Raw genomic sequence first — 16,744 nt, 5'->3', positions numbered from 1 at the left:
TCCAGATCCCCAGCGCGGGAGAGCTGTGATGCTAAATGAGGTGCTTCCTCATAGAAGATGACTACCGTCCAGAACGTAACTGACCGAGGGGGGGGGGGGGTAAAAAGAAGCAAGCACGGCTTTCAGAAACAGAGAGGACAGAGAATAAAGCAAGAAGTGGTGGGACGTGCAAAGAATCAGATCCTGGGATCATTCTGGTATTTAATGTCTGGGAGAACAAGTGGAAACAGAAGGTAAACCAGAAGCCTAGAAATAATGAAGACTGACATTTCATATGATGAGTACGTGTACGCCAAGATAAAAAATTAGGGCTACTTTAATGACCGTTTCATCTATTAGAAGCTTGAGCTTTCCAACCTCTTTCACACTTACGTAGAAGAAATACATTCCAAGAACAGAGCTGCTATAAGCACTACTAAACACTGAAATTGCAATTGGTTCATCCTAGAAGTATAAACAGAAATGGAACTCCTACCAGTTTATATAATTTTTCTCTAAAAAAATGCTTCACTATATTGAATTAATCACATCAGTGAAGTAATTAGGCATTGTTACCTGTAAATTTTTTGAAAAGCAATAAGGAGCCAACAAAAACACAAGAATATCCAAGAAAGCTAAAAATAAAACAAAATCTCAACAATTCATAACTTCTGGAAAATTGATGTTCAGGAAAATGTTTTCCAGATAACTAAGGGTTGCTATTTTAAGCACCAAAACCTTATATCCCACCATTTCTGATTTAAATAAAAGTCGCCCTCATACAGTTTTCCGTATAGGACGGCAAATCCTCACCATGTGACTGGACTCACATTGTGAAACAACTTTACTATCATCACCAAGCGGCGCTCTCAGACCCTAAGAAGGAGCTGAGGGTGCTGTGCGCCTACGTCAAGCAGCAGTCTGCCGTGCTGGGCTATAAAACACCCTCTACCTTCTGTTTTGCTGACAGCTGTCACGGCTCCCCAAGCATCCTGCTAGCATTAGCAGCCCCTCCCGCTTTCAAATTTGTTGACTAGGAAACCAAGCTTATTAGTTTTATATATAAAATAAGCTTAGAAGGGCTTTTTCTACAGGCAAAATTAATGAGTTGAATTAATTAATGAGGACCTGGATTTTGATACACCCAGGATTTTGGCTGTGCTCCAAACGGGCAGGATTTGTTAAAACTGATCAAATATTAGCTCTCTGATGTTCTTCCAGATATCCAGAAACTGATTTAGGATATTAAATACTTTTGCTAGAGTTTTAATCACATGGCTTCCTACTTGCGCACCCCAATCAGTAGGAAATGTAAGCAAAAATACACCAAGTATTTTTTGATATGTACATGTGGTATAGTGTAAGCATATACTTTATCAATAAAGGCAGACATTTTTAAAGGATGATATGAAATACAAATAGGTTTGATATTTACATCTCGAATATCAACGGTCAGGTTCACACACCCCTCTTTGGAGATTCTGCTTTTGATAACATCTCATGATTTGCCTGACCATATGATATATTAATGGGAGAAGTACAGTAACACATAAGCATGAGATTCCCCTAATAAATAATCTCACTCCCCATTAAGTGTTTATATGGTAAGGTTTGTTTTTTTGTTTTTTAAGGTAATGAGATCTTTTATTGACAAAGGGAAAACCCAGCAATAACAGAAAAAAGCATATATTTACTTAATCCCCCACTTCACTACCATACCCCTGCCTTCAACTGTGCGTGGCATTAAAATCCAGAGACCCTGCTGTACCCTCTGGAGACAAGGCCCAAGTCCTGCACCAGGTAGGAACAGTGACTGCTTCTGAAACATACTCTGGGCCAGTCCTCTTGATCTTCGCCACACGCGACTTCGCTCCACTGCAGAGCTCCCGAGACAGCCCATCCTGAGCCTTTGGGGGATTCCGTGGTTTCAAGTAGGTTGGTTCTCTGCTTTCCCCACTAGCAATGGAGGATCCACTTTCCTTTACCACTTGCTGGCTTCCAAAATTTTGTTGCCAGTGTCTCCTCGTTCTATGGGTTTAAGCCTTTTTAAGTATCTTTTTGATATTTCATTGACTGACATTTTATTAGGGTTCTGAGAGGGAGCCAAAATAAATGCTTGTGTTTAATCCACCATCTTTAACTGCAAGTCTCTGTCACTGAATTTAAACTTGAGTGCTCAGTATCTAAAAGACAGTGATTTCCATTAAAAAACAAAAAAAAAATTTTAAGAAAATTTTATGTTAAAAACATTTTAACAGAAAAAAAATCATTTTCTTAACTCTCTTTTTTTACCCTCTTACCCACGATCAGCCCATTAATGTTCTCCCTTTTCATTATCTTCATCAAAGAGCCATACTCGAGGATAGGGTGAAGTGGAAACAGTCGCACCCATAAAAAGGAAGCCACCTGAACTGCTGCTGAGACCTGGCAGGCCCTGGGGCCCTACTCAGTAAGCTCATGGCCATCCCAGACCTCCACCTGGACATCCCTAAGGCCTTTCAAACTCAGTAATATCCAAAGCAGAGTTCATCTTTCTCCCTAAACTGAATCCCCCTCTCATCTTTCTCCCATAATGTGCTGTCACTGCGCATCTAGAATCTAGGCTGGAGACTTGGGAGTAACCTTAACTTCTCCCTTAAGTGCATAATGCACGTCCCATGGGTCACAGCAAATCCTGATGGCTCACCAGTCTCCTTTCTACTGGCCACTGCCGCTGGACAATACCCTCCCCAGTGACTGCCCTGCTTCCTCAAAACACATCCTCCACACGGCAGGCAGAACAACCTAGAACTTTAAGGTGGAAGAATCCTTACTTCCAAGCCCCTCGATTTACTGATGAGGGAAAAGGAAAGAAGTGACCTTCCAGGACAGTTGCTGTAACCTTAGAAGAAACCCGGTGCAAGAAAGCAATCAGTTCAGACCACTGCCTTACTGTCTCTATGCCCATAACTTTTAGACACTAACAACATCAATGTTACAAACAGAAGACTTCAGAAGTCAAGTCCCTTATTCTACTTCTTTTAGAAATGTAGTTTCTATACGATGTAGACATTGCCCAATCAATGACTTCCACAAGCTGAGTGGGGTCCCCTGCAAGTACTTAAGTCCCTGATATTTCCGTTGAAGGTCCAAGTGATACTCTGCACTTCCATTAGTTTCTTAACTTCGATATCAAAAAACCAAAAATTCCTCAAGATAAGCCTTCCAAAGTGTTACTTTCAGAAACCAGGATTGGAACTAACCAGCCAGGAAGGAGACGACAGGGACCAGCTTTTCTTGATGCCTTTTTCCCAATTCTAATTAAACAAACAAACAAACAAAAACAAACAGTAAAAACAAAGCAAAACAAAAAAACCCCAAATAAAACATTCACACTTTTAGAATAAGAATCACAGAAAAAAATACTACAGTATTTGAAACCATATTACCAGGAAAAACAGAAAGACAGGACAGATACAGTTTGTTATGAAAGGAACACTGTTGTTCAAGCATTACTGTATAACGTAGAATATATATTCTATTAAGTGAAACGGCTTCCAGGTTTTCTCACTGAATACTGTGAATGTGGATCCAATATTCTTTGCCTTGTGAAAAACTGTGTTCCTCTATCAAAGTAAATGCTGGAGATGGACAAGGGAGGGAAAGGAGTGAACTGTCAAACCTCTCCCCAGAACTTCTGTATTTCTTTCAGGTGTAGATTTAAAACAAATTAGTCACTTTAATCAATAAACTTTTAGTATAATCCTAACTTACTATTCCTTACAATTTATGCTCATACTATATCAAGGTCTCTTTAGCAAGTCAAAATTATGACACACAAATCTTGTCTTGAACTAATAACTTCAGGACTCACGGAGGAGTGGGAAAGCACGATTTCCAAGTACAAAAAGACCTTATTTCAGGCCAGAGTGACATTCTTCTATTATATAGGGAAAGTGGTATTTGAATGCCATTTAAAATAAGAGCAAAAGAGAATGCTTTCTCATATTTGATTTCCTTTCAATATAAATGATGAGCAATGAAAAACTTAAAGAATGGCAGAAAATGTTTTGGAAATTCTCTAATTTATACAGGACATAAAAAGCCATAAAGCTACCATTCTCACTGGTCTCAAAATACTAAGGGCATAAAAACGGAATCACAGTTGGTTTGCAAATGTCCTCTTGCCTACTTGGATTAGTAAAACATAGCTCATCTCAGTTATAACCTCCTGCAACAGGTGGTCCAAATTGTTTTTGTTGGACTGGCTTTCGGTCATACAGAACGCTAGTATTCGGTAGTTTTCACCTTTAAAGATTGCTACGGTCTGCTTTCTACATTCACTGTCCTCCAGATCCTACTCTGGAGGTAGAAACAACAGCATGGCAGATTGGAAAGGACACTGGAAGACAAGTCGGGAGAGCTGCCCCCACTCCACTGTCAACTGAGGGTAAGATCCAGGCACTGCTCTGAACCTTCCTCAACTTCGGTTTCCTCTCCCTGTAGTTGGAGGAGGTGATCTGCTCCCTTCCAAGTCCCAACAGAGGCCCACTGTGGGGCTGTCTGCACTACTTCCCCAACTTTGGAAGGTGCTATCAAGCACCCACTGCACGCCACTGACTTGGTGGCTTGCCATTCTACAACTGACTTTTAATTTTTTAAAAGATCTCATGTTCTACTTTGCTGATTCCATTCAGCCAGGAACAACTCAACCTACTACTTGGTACGAAGCCAATGACCCACTCCTCCACCCCTCTTACATCACTTCCTCTTACTCACTTCCCAAGATGGCTTTCCTCCCTTCCAGTCCCACAACTTATCCTTCCTTCTCCAGAAACCTCATCTAGTAACTATCCTCACACGTTCATATAAAGGTTCATATAAACGTTCACTAAACCCATATGGGTTGGGACAAACAGCGTCCCAAATCCAAGGGCTGGCATCATGGGCCTCTCCTACCCTATAAGGATGGCCCATGCCCCGAAGCACCGAGACCTCTCAGAGGGGTTTCTCTGTCACATCCCCCTTGGCTCAGTTTCTCCCCAGGTCAGAGACCACGTTTACTGCTAAGTTTGTTTCTTGCTCGAAGAGGACATCAAAGTTACCTGTCAAAAAGAACAGCGAGACGGGAAGAAAAGGAAATCAAAGGGACCCTAAGATGACAAGGAGATGAGGAGAAGGGCCTGAAGAAAGAAAAGACTGGAGCAAGAGAGCTGAGGAACGAGAGGGAGGCGGGTTATAAGGGAGAAACCCACCCCCACCGCTCCAGAGGCGGCCGAGACAACAGGTCAGGCCACAAAGTTCTGCCCCAACTTTGTGAGAAGTGAGGTCCGAAAAAACAAAGCCTTCCCGTGGTGGGTAAAATACCTCCCCTACCTCCATCGCTCTCCCGGCTCAGAGATCGCAGCTCCAGGGCAGAGCCTGCAGGGTCCCCAGGGAGGGCGCCCCTCCCTCCCTGCACGCGCCGGGCCCGCCCCGAGGATGCCTCCGCCCTCCCCGGCCCCGCGGCCCCCGGCTCCGACCCCGGCCCACGCCCGTCCTTACGTGACGTCCTGGTTGAAGTTGGCGAAGAGCAGCTGGCTGGCGCCAGCCTCGCCACTCTGACTCGCCAGGTTCATGGTGGGCGCGCGGCGGGTGGGCCCGGCCCGGGGCTCGCGCGCGGGAGGGCAGGTCGGGGTGAGCTCAGGGTCGGCGCCGGGCCCCGCTCGCCGCCACTCGCCGCTCGGATATCAACCGCCGCCTCATCCCGACCCCGCTCTTGTTTATGCTCCAGAGCCGGGCTGCCAGGCGCGCCTGCGCGGCCCCGCCTCCTCGGCGCACGGCCTCCCATGGCGCAGGCGTACTGCGGAGGTCCGCCCCTTCACCTCCGGCCTGGCCCCGGGTTCCGGTCGAACACGCGCACGCGTGGGGACGCGCGGGGGCGCAATGGGCTGGCCTTGCGGGCGGGTCAGGGGCCGCGCAAGCGCGTTGTAAAGAGTAGGCGTTCCGTGCCCCCCGCCCCCATCTTTTTATTAATATTAAAAGAGCCCGTCGCGTGCCAATCATTGTGCCAGATACGTGCGTTCTCATTTGGTGCTTGTAGCAATGCTTTGTAGGGAATGTTGCATTCCCATTTTATGAATTTGAGAACTGAGGCTCAGAAATATTAACTTATTTGCTAAGTGTTAGATCTGAGAACGGAAACCCCGTTGTTTCTCCAAGGCCCACACGTTTTGGGTCTCTGGGGAGGATTCTATTTTACACGTATTCATTCATTCAGTAATATTTAGGGAGTGCCTTCCATGTGAGCTAAACAGGCCTCCTCCTTTCCTTCAGCGAAGTTACAGTGGGAAAGGTAAACACAATTACAAAGCCGGGGTTCAGTGAAAGCACATAATGAGGTCGCTTAACCTAGACTTAAGGGACAGGGACTGTGCAGCCCGGAAGGCTTCCTGGAGGAGATGAGGCCTGAAGTTTGAGTAGCAGGTAACCGACCTCAGGAACGGAAGCGTTCTGTATGTCCAAGGTCCACGGATGACAGTGTGACCTGGCCAAAGAACTCTATGGTGTGTGTCTGAGCTTGGAGTGGGACGGTACACATGACACAAGATTTGGCTTGAGAAATAGGAGGTGTCCGGATTAGGCTGGGTGTTAAGGGACTTCCCTGGTGGTCCAATGACTAAGGCTTCACCTTCCAGTGCAAGGGCATGCTGGTTCCATCCCTGGCGGGGGAGCTAAGGTCCCACATGCCTCCTGACCAAAAAACCAAAAAAAAAAAAAAAAAAAAAAAAGAAGCAGTATTGTAACAAATTCAATAAAGACTTTAAAAATGGTCAAAAAACCCCCCCAAGAAAACAATCTTAAAAAAAAAGGTACATTAGGCAAGAGACTGATCTTTGTACCAAGAGCAATATGCCACCATTGAAAATACAGAATGGTGTGATCAAGTTTGTTAATTCTAGCCACGGAGTCAAGAATGCATTGAAAGTCACTGAGGAAAGTAGATCAACTATACTTCAATTTAAAACAAAACAAAACAAAAAAACCTTGGACTGAAAAAATTTTTTTAATCCAAAAAAAAGAAAAAAGAAAAAAAATCATTGAGGAAAGAATGGTCTTTTCCATAAAATATGCAGACCCTCCTACCACATACCGTACTCAAGCATTCATTTGAGATGGATTGTAGACCTAAATGTTGAAAGGTAAAACAATAAAGCTGCTAGAAGAAAACACAGGAGAATGCCTTAATGTCTTTGGTGTAAACAAAGTCATCTAAACAGGTACTTTAAAAAGTACTAACCACAGGGCTTCCCTGGTGGCACAGTGGTTAAGAATCTGCCTGCCAATGCAGGAGACATGTGTTCGAACCCTGGTGCGGGAAGATCCCACATGCCTTGGAGCAACTACGTGCGTGCACCACAACAACTGATCCTGCGCTCGAGAGCCCGCAAGCCACAATTACTGAACCCACGTGCCACAACTACTGAGCCCATGTGCCACAACTACTGAAGCCTGCATACCTAGAGTCCGTGCTCCGCAGCAAGAGAAGCCACCACAATGAGAAGTCCTCGCACCACAACGAAGAGGAGCCCCTACTCACCTCAACTAGAGAAAGCTTGCACACAGCAATGAAGACCCAATGCAGCCAAAAATAAATAAAATTTAAAAAAAAATTTTTTAAAGTACTAACCACAAAATAAAAGATTGGTCTTCATCAAAATTAAGAACATCTGCTCATCAAAAGAAACCATTAAGAGAGGTTGGAATGGGATACATATGTTTGCAATACATATTTTTTTGACAAAGGACTTATTTCCAGAATATTTGAAGAACTTGTACAAATCAATGAGGAAAATACTGACAACTCATTTTTTTAGTGGGTAAAATACTTGAGCACAGACACTTCACAGAAGAGGATATCAAATGGTGAATGAGCACCTGCAAAAGTGGTCATCATCAATACTCATCAAGGAAATGCAAATTAAGAGCAAACAAGATACTACCAAGCATCTGCTAAGTTGGATAAAATTAAAACGACTGACAGTACCAAGTGCAGGCAACAATGTGGAGCAACTGGAACTCTGATACACTGTAAGTTGAAGTCTAAATTGTTAAAACTACTTTGGAAACGTGTTTGACAGTATCTGCTAGTGTTAAACATGCATATTCCCTATGACTCAGCCATTTCACTTCTACGTATATACTCAAAGAAATGAGTGCATATTACCCCCAAAAGACAGGTGTAAAAATATTCATAGCTGCTTTATTCATAACCCCAAACTGGAAATAACCCAAACATTCATCTACAACAGAATGAATAAGTAAATTGTGGTACATTCATATAAAGGAATACTATGCAGCAATGAAAAAGACATACACCCATGGATAATCTCACAGATGTAATATTGAGTGAAAAAAGCTAGACACAATATAGACCATATGAGTCCGTTTATATGAAGTCAAAAGCAGGCAGCATAGTGGTTACTTCTGGTGGGGAATTGTTTGGGAGGGGACATGAGGGGGCTGGAGCTATTTTAGTGGTTGGCTGTATGGGCATATACGTATGTAAATGTATAAATATATGTACATGTGAATGCCTGTCAAGATATAGGGCAGGAGCAATGTCTTTAAGTGGTTCTGTATTAGTTGGCACAGTTTCCTTTGGACCATTATTATTGAACAAAGGCACATAAAGGGGTCCCCAAGTGAATCCCCTGGGCTCTGGACACAGTCCTTGACTTCATTTTGAAATGCCACCCAGTTTCCCCTTGTCTGTCAGAATCTATCTGTCCATTCAGGATAGTAACTCCTTCTCTCTCTACTGGTTCAGCAAGTGAAGATCCCTGAATGGCCAGGGGTTTGACTGTTTCCAATTTACCAGAACCGTGACTCTATTCCCTGGAGTAATAGGTGACTGGATCTCAAAATCTAGTGAACATAGGGTTGCGTGGATGGAAACGAAAATTTCTTAAGTGAATAATTAGATGTAATATGCAAGAAAACACTACCCCTTCCACTCCTAGTTTGCAGCCGTGTACTGCGTGTTGTAGAATGACACCCTGACCTCACAGGGTGTGGTCTCTTAGCTGGTACCACAACTGAACATGCAGTAAGCCATTCCATCTTCTACTGAGTAACAGGGCTCATGATAAGGGTGGTGAATTCCAAGGACAAGAGCTCACTGTCAAGCTTCCTTCACCTGTACGTAAATTACTTGGTCAGAAGACATGTGGTATGGACACCTGAATATCCTTGAAAACAGTAACCTCTGCCCTTCTACACATTCCTTATCTCTTTCCTTGCGTTATATTTCTATACAGCACGTATCACATCCAATGTGTCATATAATGCCCCCTCCCAATTAGAACATAAGCTCCATGAAGGCAGAATTTTTGTCAGTGTTGTTCACTCTGCGTTCCCAGAGAACTAAATTCTAGGCCCCCATTCCTTTTTTAAAAAATTTTTTTATTGGAGTGTAGTTGATTTACAATGTTGTGTTAGTTTCTGCTGTACAGCAAAGTGAATCAGTTATACATATACATATACCCACTCTTCTTTTTTTTAACAATTAGGTGTTAGATTTTATTTTATTTATTTATTTTGGCTGCGCAGCACAGCATGAAGGATCTTAGTTCCCCGACCAGGGATTGAACCTGTGCACCCTGCAGTGGAAGCTCGGAGTCTTAACCACCGGACCACCAGGGAACTCCCCTATCCACTCTTTTTTGGATTCTTTTTTTTTTTTTTTAATTTTATTTATTTATTTATTTATTTATGGTTGTGTTGGGTCTTCATTTCTATGCGAGGACTTTCTCTAGTTGTGGCAAGCAGGGGCCACTCTTCATCGCGATGCGCAGGCCTCTCATCATCGCGTTGCCTCTCTCGTTGCGGAGCACAGGCTCCAGACGCGCAGGCTCAGTAATTGTGGCTCACGGGCCTAGTTGCTCCGCGGCATGTGGGATCTTCCCAGACCAGGGCTCGAACCCGTGTCCCCTGCATTGGCAGGCAGATTCTCAACCACTGCGCCACCAGGGAAGCCCCTTTTTTGGATTCTTTTCGCATATACGTCATTATAGAGTACTGAGTAGGGTTCCCTGTGCTATACAGTAGGTCCTTATCAGTTATCTATTGTATATATAGTAGTGTGTGTACGTCAATCCCAATCTCCCGATTTATCTCTCCCCTCCCCCCACCCCAGGCCTCCATTCCTGATGACTGGGAGGGGCTGGAGCTGAGGGCTGTGGCCCACTCACTCAGTTTTTGTTTCACTGCTCTATTATCTGTTTGGTATTGGGATACGCTGACAAATGTTGTTGGAGAGCAGGCTGGATTTGTGCCAGAGAGCTTGACCCGCGTGTGACTCAGTCATACACCCTCGTGTTCCAGCTCAACTTGGGACAGCATGGGCTGCCATTCCTGATGGCATGTAGGGCAGGAAGGATGCTAAGGGGTTTCTGTCGTCACTTCAGCATTCCTCTAGGTGACTGGCCTGATGCCAACCCCAGGGAGAGGAGCTTCCCTTCCTCTTATCAACCATAGAACAGAACCGTCATCTGCAAGTGCTTAGAACATTCCTCAAGTATTCTTCTTACGTGCAACATTGAGAGATCAGCAATCCTCCCACAAGCAAGTTCCTAAACAAACTCGTAGGATAAACAGCTGGCATGGAGGGGGGAACAAAGGGCTGGAGAGAAAGGATGGTGGAGTGCACCTTGCATGAGGTGAGGCAGTGGGAGAGAGGTCAGGATGTACGGAACACTGAAATCAGACAATGGCTCAGATTCTTACCAGGTATATGCCCTTAGGTAAGTCACCTAACCTCTGTGAGCATCAGTTTCCTCAGTAATCACAAGGGCTAAAATAACTCACCTCCTGAGAATGCTATGAAGAAAGAGTGAATGGATGGGAGAAGCACTTCCAGAATAGTGGAGCGAGAATCTCTGAAAACCATTCCTCCATAAAAGCAAAGAGAACACTGACAAAAATTGTCAAAAATCAACTTTTTCAGAACTCTGGATATTAACTAAAGGCTTGCAACAAGCTAAGAAGCATTTATTCAAGTAACACAACTGAATGTCAGTAAAAAACAGTAAGCTGGGACTTCCCTGGTGGCGCAGTGGGTAAGAATCCGCCTGCCAATGCAGGGGACACGGGTTCGAGCCCTTGTCCGGGAAGATCCCACATGCCACGGAGCAGCTAAGCCCGTGTGCCAAAATTACCTGAGCCTGCGCTCTAGGGTCCGCATGCCACAACTACTGAGCCCGTGAGCCACAGCTACTGAAGCCCATGCACCTAGAGCCCATGCTCTGCAACAAGAGAAGCTACCACATTGAGAAGTGCACGCACCACAACAAGGAGTAGCCCCCACTCGCTGCAACTAGAGAAAGCCCGCACGCAGCAACAAAGACCCAACACAGCCAAAAAAACAAAAAAAAAAACCACAAAAAAACCCAAAGAAAACAAACACCAGTAAACTTTGTGGCATTGTGGTTTGCCCTAACCTCCTCTGTCTTTCTTAGATCCACAGTAGCCTTGAAAACCATCAGCCATGCATCTATGATAGATGTGAAAACAAGCAGCCTAGCAGCTGCTGGAGGGGGCAGGATAGGCTTGGGGCTCCCCCAAATCCCCATCCCCAGAGAATGGTCACTATCTAACCTGTCTGGCAGTTTGCTGAAAAACTCAATTCTCAAAGCTTGTGTTTGATTTGAGTAAGAGTTTACCAGTACCTGTGTGGATAGCTTGATCTGCAGGATATTTGTCTATAACAATCAGTGGCAATTGTTTAATAATTGCAATTGCCTGAGGTAGTGTTACAAACTGGGGCTAAAAAGAGGCGCCCCCCCCCCCCAAAAAAGAAAAACAACAACTTAAAGGAATAACTGGGAAATGAGATGTGCATAGGAGACTTTGAAAGGCTCCTGGAATATTCCTGAGAATCTAGAGGGTTATGTGTATGTGCAGGACTGTGCACATGCCCAAGAAAGACTTGAGAAGGTCCTAGAATCTCACCTATGGCTGATCTTGAGGCCCTGCACAAGTAGGAAGTGAAGGCTAAGGCAGAATTGTAAAATGCCTGCAGCAGTGTTGAAGGCATACCCCAACATGCACATAGAGCCTCTTGGCAAAGGCTGGGAGACATATTGATTCAAGGCACTTAAAGAAATCTCCATTCAATTGTTATCTGACCACTAAGATAAACGAGCAGAGACTTCACTGGTTGCACACAACAAAGAATACAGACTTTACCAAATTAGTACAGAAAAGTCACTAAACAAACAAACAAAAACAAGAACCTGAAAGCTTAGGTTGGGAAAGGGGATCTGATTTCCAGAGTTGCTGTATTATTTTAAATGTCTAACTTTCAACAACAAAAAAAACTATGACACACAAATAAACAGGAAAATACGGCCCCAAAACAGGGAAAAGCAATTGCCTATGAAGGGGCCCATAAGTTCTCATAAGTTCTCTGGAAAACTGGACATTTTATATAATATATCGTAGCGATTTTGGCTACTAATCCTCCCCACACCCCCACCCCTACCCCCTGGGTCGTTGTCATTGTTGTTTGCTTGGTCATTTGCTTATTTGTTCAGTGACTTGGCTGAACTAAGTCTGAGAAGTCACTTCCACACCCCATCCCCCAATCCCACAGCGTGAAACCTCTGATGTCCCTGCTCAGCTTTTTTCCTCTTATTTTTGCCTTTTAACCTGGCTACCTAGGGTCGCCCCTGGATCAGCATAAGCCACTTACAGGTCAAAGGTTGTGCGTAACCCTCTTGGCCAGTTAGATTTTTGCCCTTTACTGTTGTGTGTGTGGCGTGGAAGCTGCCACCGCAGTTTGGAGAGTTTACTTGTTTCTGCCCTTTGTTCAGCCAGACACTAGTAGCTTGGGGGTCTCTCTACGATCTCTCCTGGGAGGGCGCGGCCCTGGCACAGGATCTGTCTTCCAGATGGCCAGGGCTGACTGGGCTGTCATCTTAAAGCCTGGCTTCCAAGAGCAGCCACTGAGTGGGAGCAGCTTGCTGTGCAGTGGCTGTAGGTCAGGAGCTCTGGCGAGCCCCCTGGGCCAAGGAGGCTTCCACCTGTTTGGATGGGGCTGGATGCGCGTGGGGAATGCTTTCAAGTTGACCTCGCCTGTTGCTCTGAATGCTCCTGAGTGGGTACAGTCTTCCTGCCCCCAGGGTTGTCTATGATCCCAGGAGGGCTTTTCTTGGCTGTCTTTCCCTCTGGCTCTCTCTCTTAAACTTCGAGATGTTCTGCACGTCTCCACCAAGATGTGCAAGCTCTCCCTTTAGGTGGGGCATGTTCAGCTCCAGGTTTCCAGTAGAGCCAGTCCCCTCAGCCACAGCAGCCGAGCTCCTCATCCTCAAGTCTTGCCTCTTCCTTCATGCAGATCCCTGGACCAGCCTTTCTTGGAGTGACACGCATGTCACTCCAAGCTCTTCAAGTGAGCACAGGAGGGGGGGCGGTGGCAGCCCCTGGTTTCCTCCACAGGCACCTCTGGGGTGGAGAGTGGACCGGGGTGGGGGCAAGGGGGCCTCAGTGATCTCAGCGATGCCATGCACGCAGCTCCCACCTGGTGAGGACTGGGTGGAGAAGGGAGATGGAGTCCTCTGGGCTGGTCACATCGGCCGGGGCCAGAGCTTCTGCAGCATGGGGTGATGAGAAACGCTGGCAGTCCTCCCCTCCCAGGGTGAAACCATAGCCCTAGACTGAGCTGGCAGGAGAAGGAGCCGGTTTTCTTGACACCACCAGCCCTCGGTAGAGCTTCTGTAACGTGGCGCTGGGGGTGGGTGATATAGGGGTTCCTGGCTCAAAAGCCGCAGACTGCTGCTTTTCCATAGATTTCGTAGATTTTCTTGAAAGAATGTTGCTCTATTTGCTGCATGCCCTGAGGACCATTCCCAGAGATGTTGAATGACTGTTCTGGAATATTTTCACAGTTAAATTGTTGCTTTCCTGGAGAAGGGGTCTGCTGAGTTCCCTACTCCATCACTATGGAAGTACCACCTCTACCTCTTGCTTTTCCACTTAACCATGTACCCTGGGGACATTTCCAGGTCACTTCAGATTGAAGGCATTCTTTTCTACAAGTTGCTCCGGATTCCACTCTACGGCTGTCCTACCATGTTTAACACAGCAATGCCGAGTTGATGGGTGTCTAGGACGTTTCCAGTTTTTCACTATTTCAGGATATGTCATCCCTTCTCTCGTACCATCCTGTTTTTGACTCCCAGATTTATTCCTTCTGCCCTGACCTCTCCCCCGGGGCTCTAGAATGTTGCAGCTAACTCTTCCCTTGACAGGGACTCCACATGGAGCATCTCCAACTTAAAAACTCAAAGCACATTCTGGGTTTCCCTGAAGCCATTCCTCCCCTAGGCCTTCACCACCTCAGTCAGTGGCGCCTGTCTCTCTCTCACAACTGTGGGAGTGAACAAAAACCACGCAAATGAGAACAAGCAGAGGCTATTTATTCTGCACTTGCTATAGCAAGAGAGTTGCCCACCATCACTTGGGTTTGGCAGAGACTCAAAGGCAGGCAGAGGCAGGGAAGCTTCATGGTGAAAAAAGAGAAGGTTTCAGGTGGGTCCTGCCTGGAGGCCATCACCTGGCAAGGCTGGAGGTGGGCTCACTGGAAGTGGGGCATCCCATGTCAGTGGTTAGGGGAGCGTATTTGGTTTTCCCTGGTTGGTCCTAAGTTGGAAGTGGGGACACAACTGAGGGCAGTTGTCAGTTATTGATCAAGTCCCAGTGTTTGGGGCTGATGGCTGCAGGGGTGGTTGTTTGGGGTCCTGGACTTACTGGTCTGGCTATGGTATGTTTGTGTATCCAGTCTGCCACACCCTCAGGAAACAGGGCAGATTCTACTTCCAAAGTACAGTTAGAAACTAACCGCTTCTCCCTCTCCACCCCCATCAATGTCCTGGGTACCATCATCTCTCACTTTAGAGTGAGAATAGGCTTCCGTCTGGTTTCCACATTTCCACCCTCACCTCATTTCAAACTATCGGAAGCATCACTCAGAGGAATCCTAAAAGGCAACGGGATCATAGACACTCTCCCCACCCTACCTCCCAACAAAATCCAATTCCTCACCACGGTCTACAAGGGCCTGTTCTGGACAGCCTCTGCTCACCTCTTCCATCTCGCCTGGGACTACTTGCCCTCTCCCACCACTCTCCAGCCCCATCATTCTTCTTCCAAACCCTTTCTTCTCTCTTTCCCACCTTGAAGACTTTCCCTTTGCCTTGAATCTGCCCCACCCCCACCTCCCATCTTTCAAGTCTTGGCTTAAATGGAACCCCTTGGGACCAAGGCCAACCAACCTCCCTGACTGTAACTGAGCACAACCCTATGAGGACTTCCAGAACAGGACCGGCCCCCCATCCCCCCAACCCCGTCCTCCGCCTGCCTCTTGTCTGTAGAAAAACTTTAGCTTCCTAGGCCTTCCCTGAGTTCCAAAGAGTAAATCTAATCAGAGAAGTGAGAAAATGCAGAAAGAAAGGAAAACAGTCAAACAAGACAAAATAAGATTAGTTTAGCCATTAAACAAAGTCAAAGGTGTGTTAAAGCTGGGCTTTAATTAATAAATGAAAACTGAAAGTAAAAAAAAAAAAAAATAGTCAAGGACCTTTAGTTCCTCCTCAATGGCTGTAGATACTGTTCTGAGCCACGTCCTTGGAGCTGTTTTGCAGAGACTGAAACCCCCAGCAGGTGGGAGAAATTAACTACATGCTGCCCACAAGCACGTAGACCCCAGACCAGCTGGAACCAGAAGTTTGATGATGTTGACCTCAAATTACCTCACCACCAACCAATCAGAAGAATGCCCACGAGCTGATCACACCCCCCCCACACCCCACCTCCCTCAGCTGGTCTTCAAAAACATTTCCCTGAAAGCCACTGGGGAGTTCAGGCCTTTGAGCACTTAGCTACCTGGACTCCTTGCTTGGCACCCTGCAGTAAATGCTGCACTTTCCTTCACCTGACCGAGTGTCAATAGATTGGCTTTACTGTGTGTGGGCGAGCAGACCCAAGTTTGGTGTCGTAACATGACCCTGTCCAGCTGTCTTCTCTGTTCCCCTTTTATTTATTTATTTATTTTGGCTGCACCACACAGTTTACGGGATCTTAGTTCCCTGAACAGGGATGGAACCTGGGCCCTCGGCAGTGAAAGCACGGAGTCCTAACCACTGGACCACCAGGGAATTCCTCTGTTCCCCTTTAAGGGCTTAATTTTTTTTAAAGTTATGGATATTTTCACATACACCAAAAGCAGAGAGGAAAGCACAGTGCATTTCCACACACCCCTAACCCAGCTTTGATGATGATCAACACTTCACCCCTGTTTCAGCTACACTCCTCGACATCTGGTAGAAATACTTGAGAGGTAAATCCCAGACATGATTTCATTTCACCCATAGGTGCCTCAGTATACACCTCAGAAAACCCCTTTTTTTCTTTAACATGGCCGTAAAGCCATTGTCTCACCTCACAAAATGAACGCTTATTCCTTAATATCATCAAGCACGCTGTCCAGTCTCCATCTCTCCTGACTGTCTCACAAAAGTCTTTTTTTACAGTGGTTTCCTTAGAACCAGGATCCAAACAACGGCTCTGCATTACATTCATGATGAGCCTGAAAGTCTCATTTTAATCAAAAGAGTCTTCCCCCTCCCCGTTTTTATGCCAGGGGTTTGTTGAAGAGACAGGATCACTTTTCCTGCAGGCACTCCACGTTCTGGGTTCTGTAGTTTCTTTGACCTCGACATTGAGAATGTTCCTCTTAACTTTTTACTGA

At 45.8% G+C, this 16,744-nt stretch overlaps 1 protein-coding gene across 2 annotated transcripts in view; it reads right to left on the bottom strand.

The window, feature by feature from the left end:
• The window catches only part of WIPI2 (WD repeat domain, phosphoinositide interacting 2), a 30,824-nt gene extending 25,065 nt beyond the window's left edge, over positions 1-5,759 (bottom strand). Inside the window, exon 1 of one of the 2 annotated variants that reach the window (XM_057529237.1) lies at positions 5,503-5,759. In XM_057529237.1, the coding sequence (XP_057385220.1) occupies positions 5,503-5,576 (74 nt within the window). In that variant the 5' untranslated portion in view covers positions 5,577-5,759. The remainder of the gene's footprint in view (positions 1-5,502) is intronic. The other variant, XM_057529238.1, reaches the window with a different exon arrangement.
• Positions 5,760-16,744: the final 10,985 nt, after the last annotated feature.

The sequence above is a fragment of the Balaenoptera acutorostrata genome, chromosome 15 (genome assembly GCF_949987535.1).
Source record: "Balaenoptera acutorostrata chromosome 15, mBalAcu1.1, whole genome shotgun sequence".
NCBI classification, from domain to species: Eukaryota; Metazoa; Chordata; class Mammalia; order Artiodactyla; family Balaenopteridae; genus Balaenoptera; species Balaenoptera acutorostrata.
This window is presented reverse-complemented; position numbering and strand designations above follow the sequence as displayed.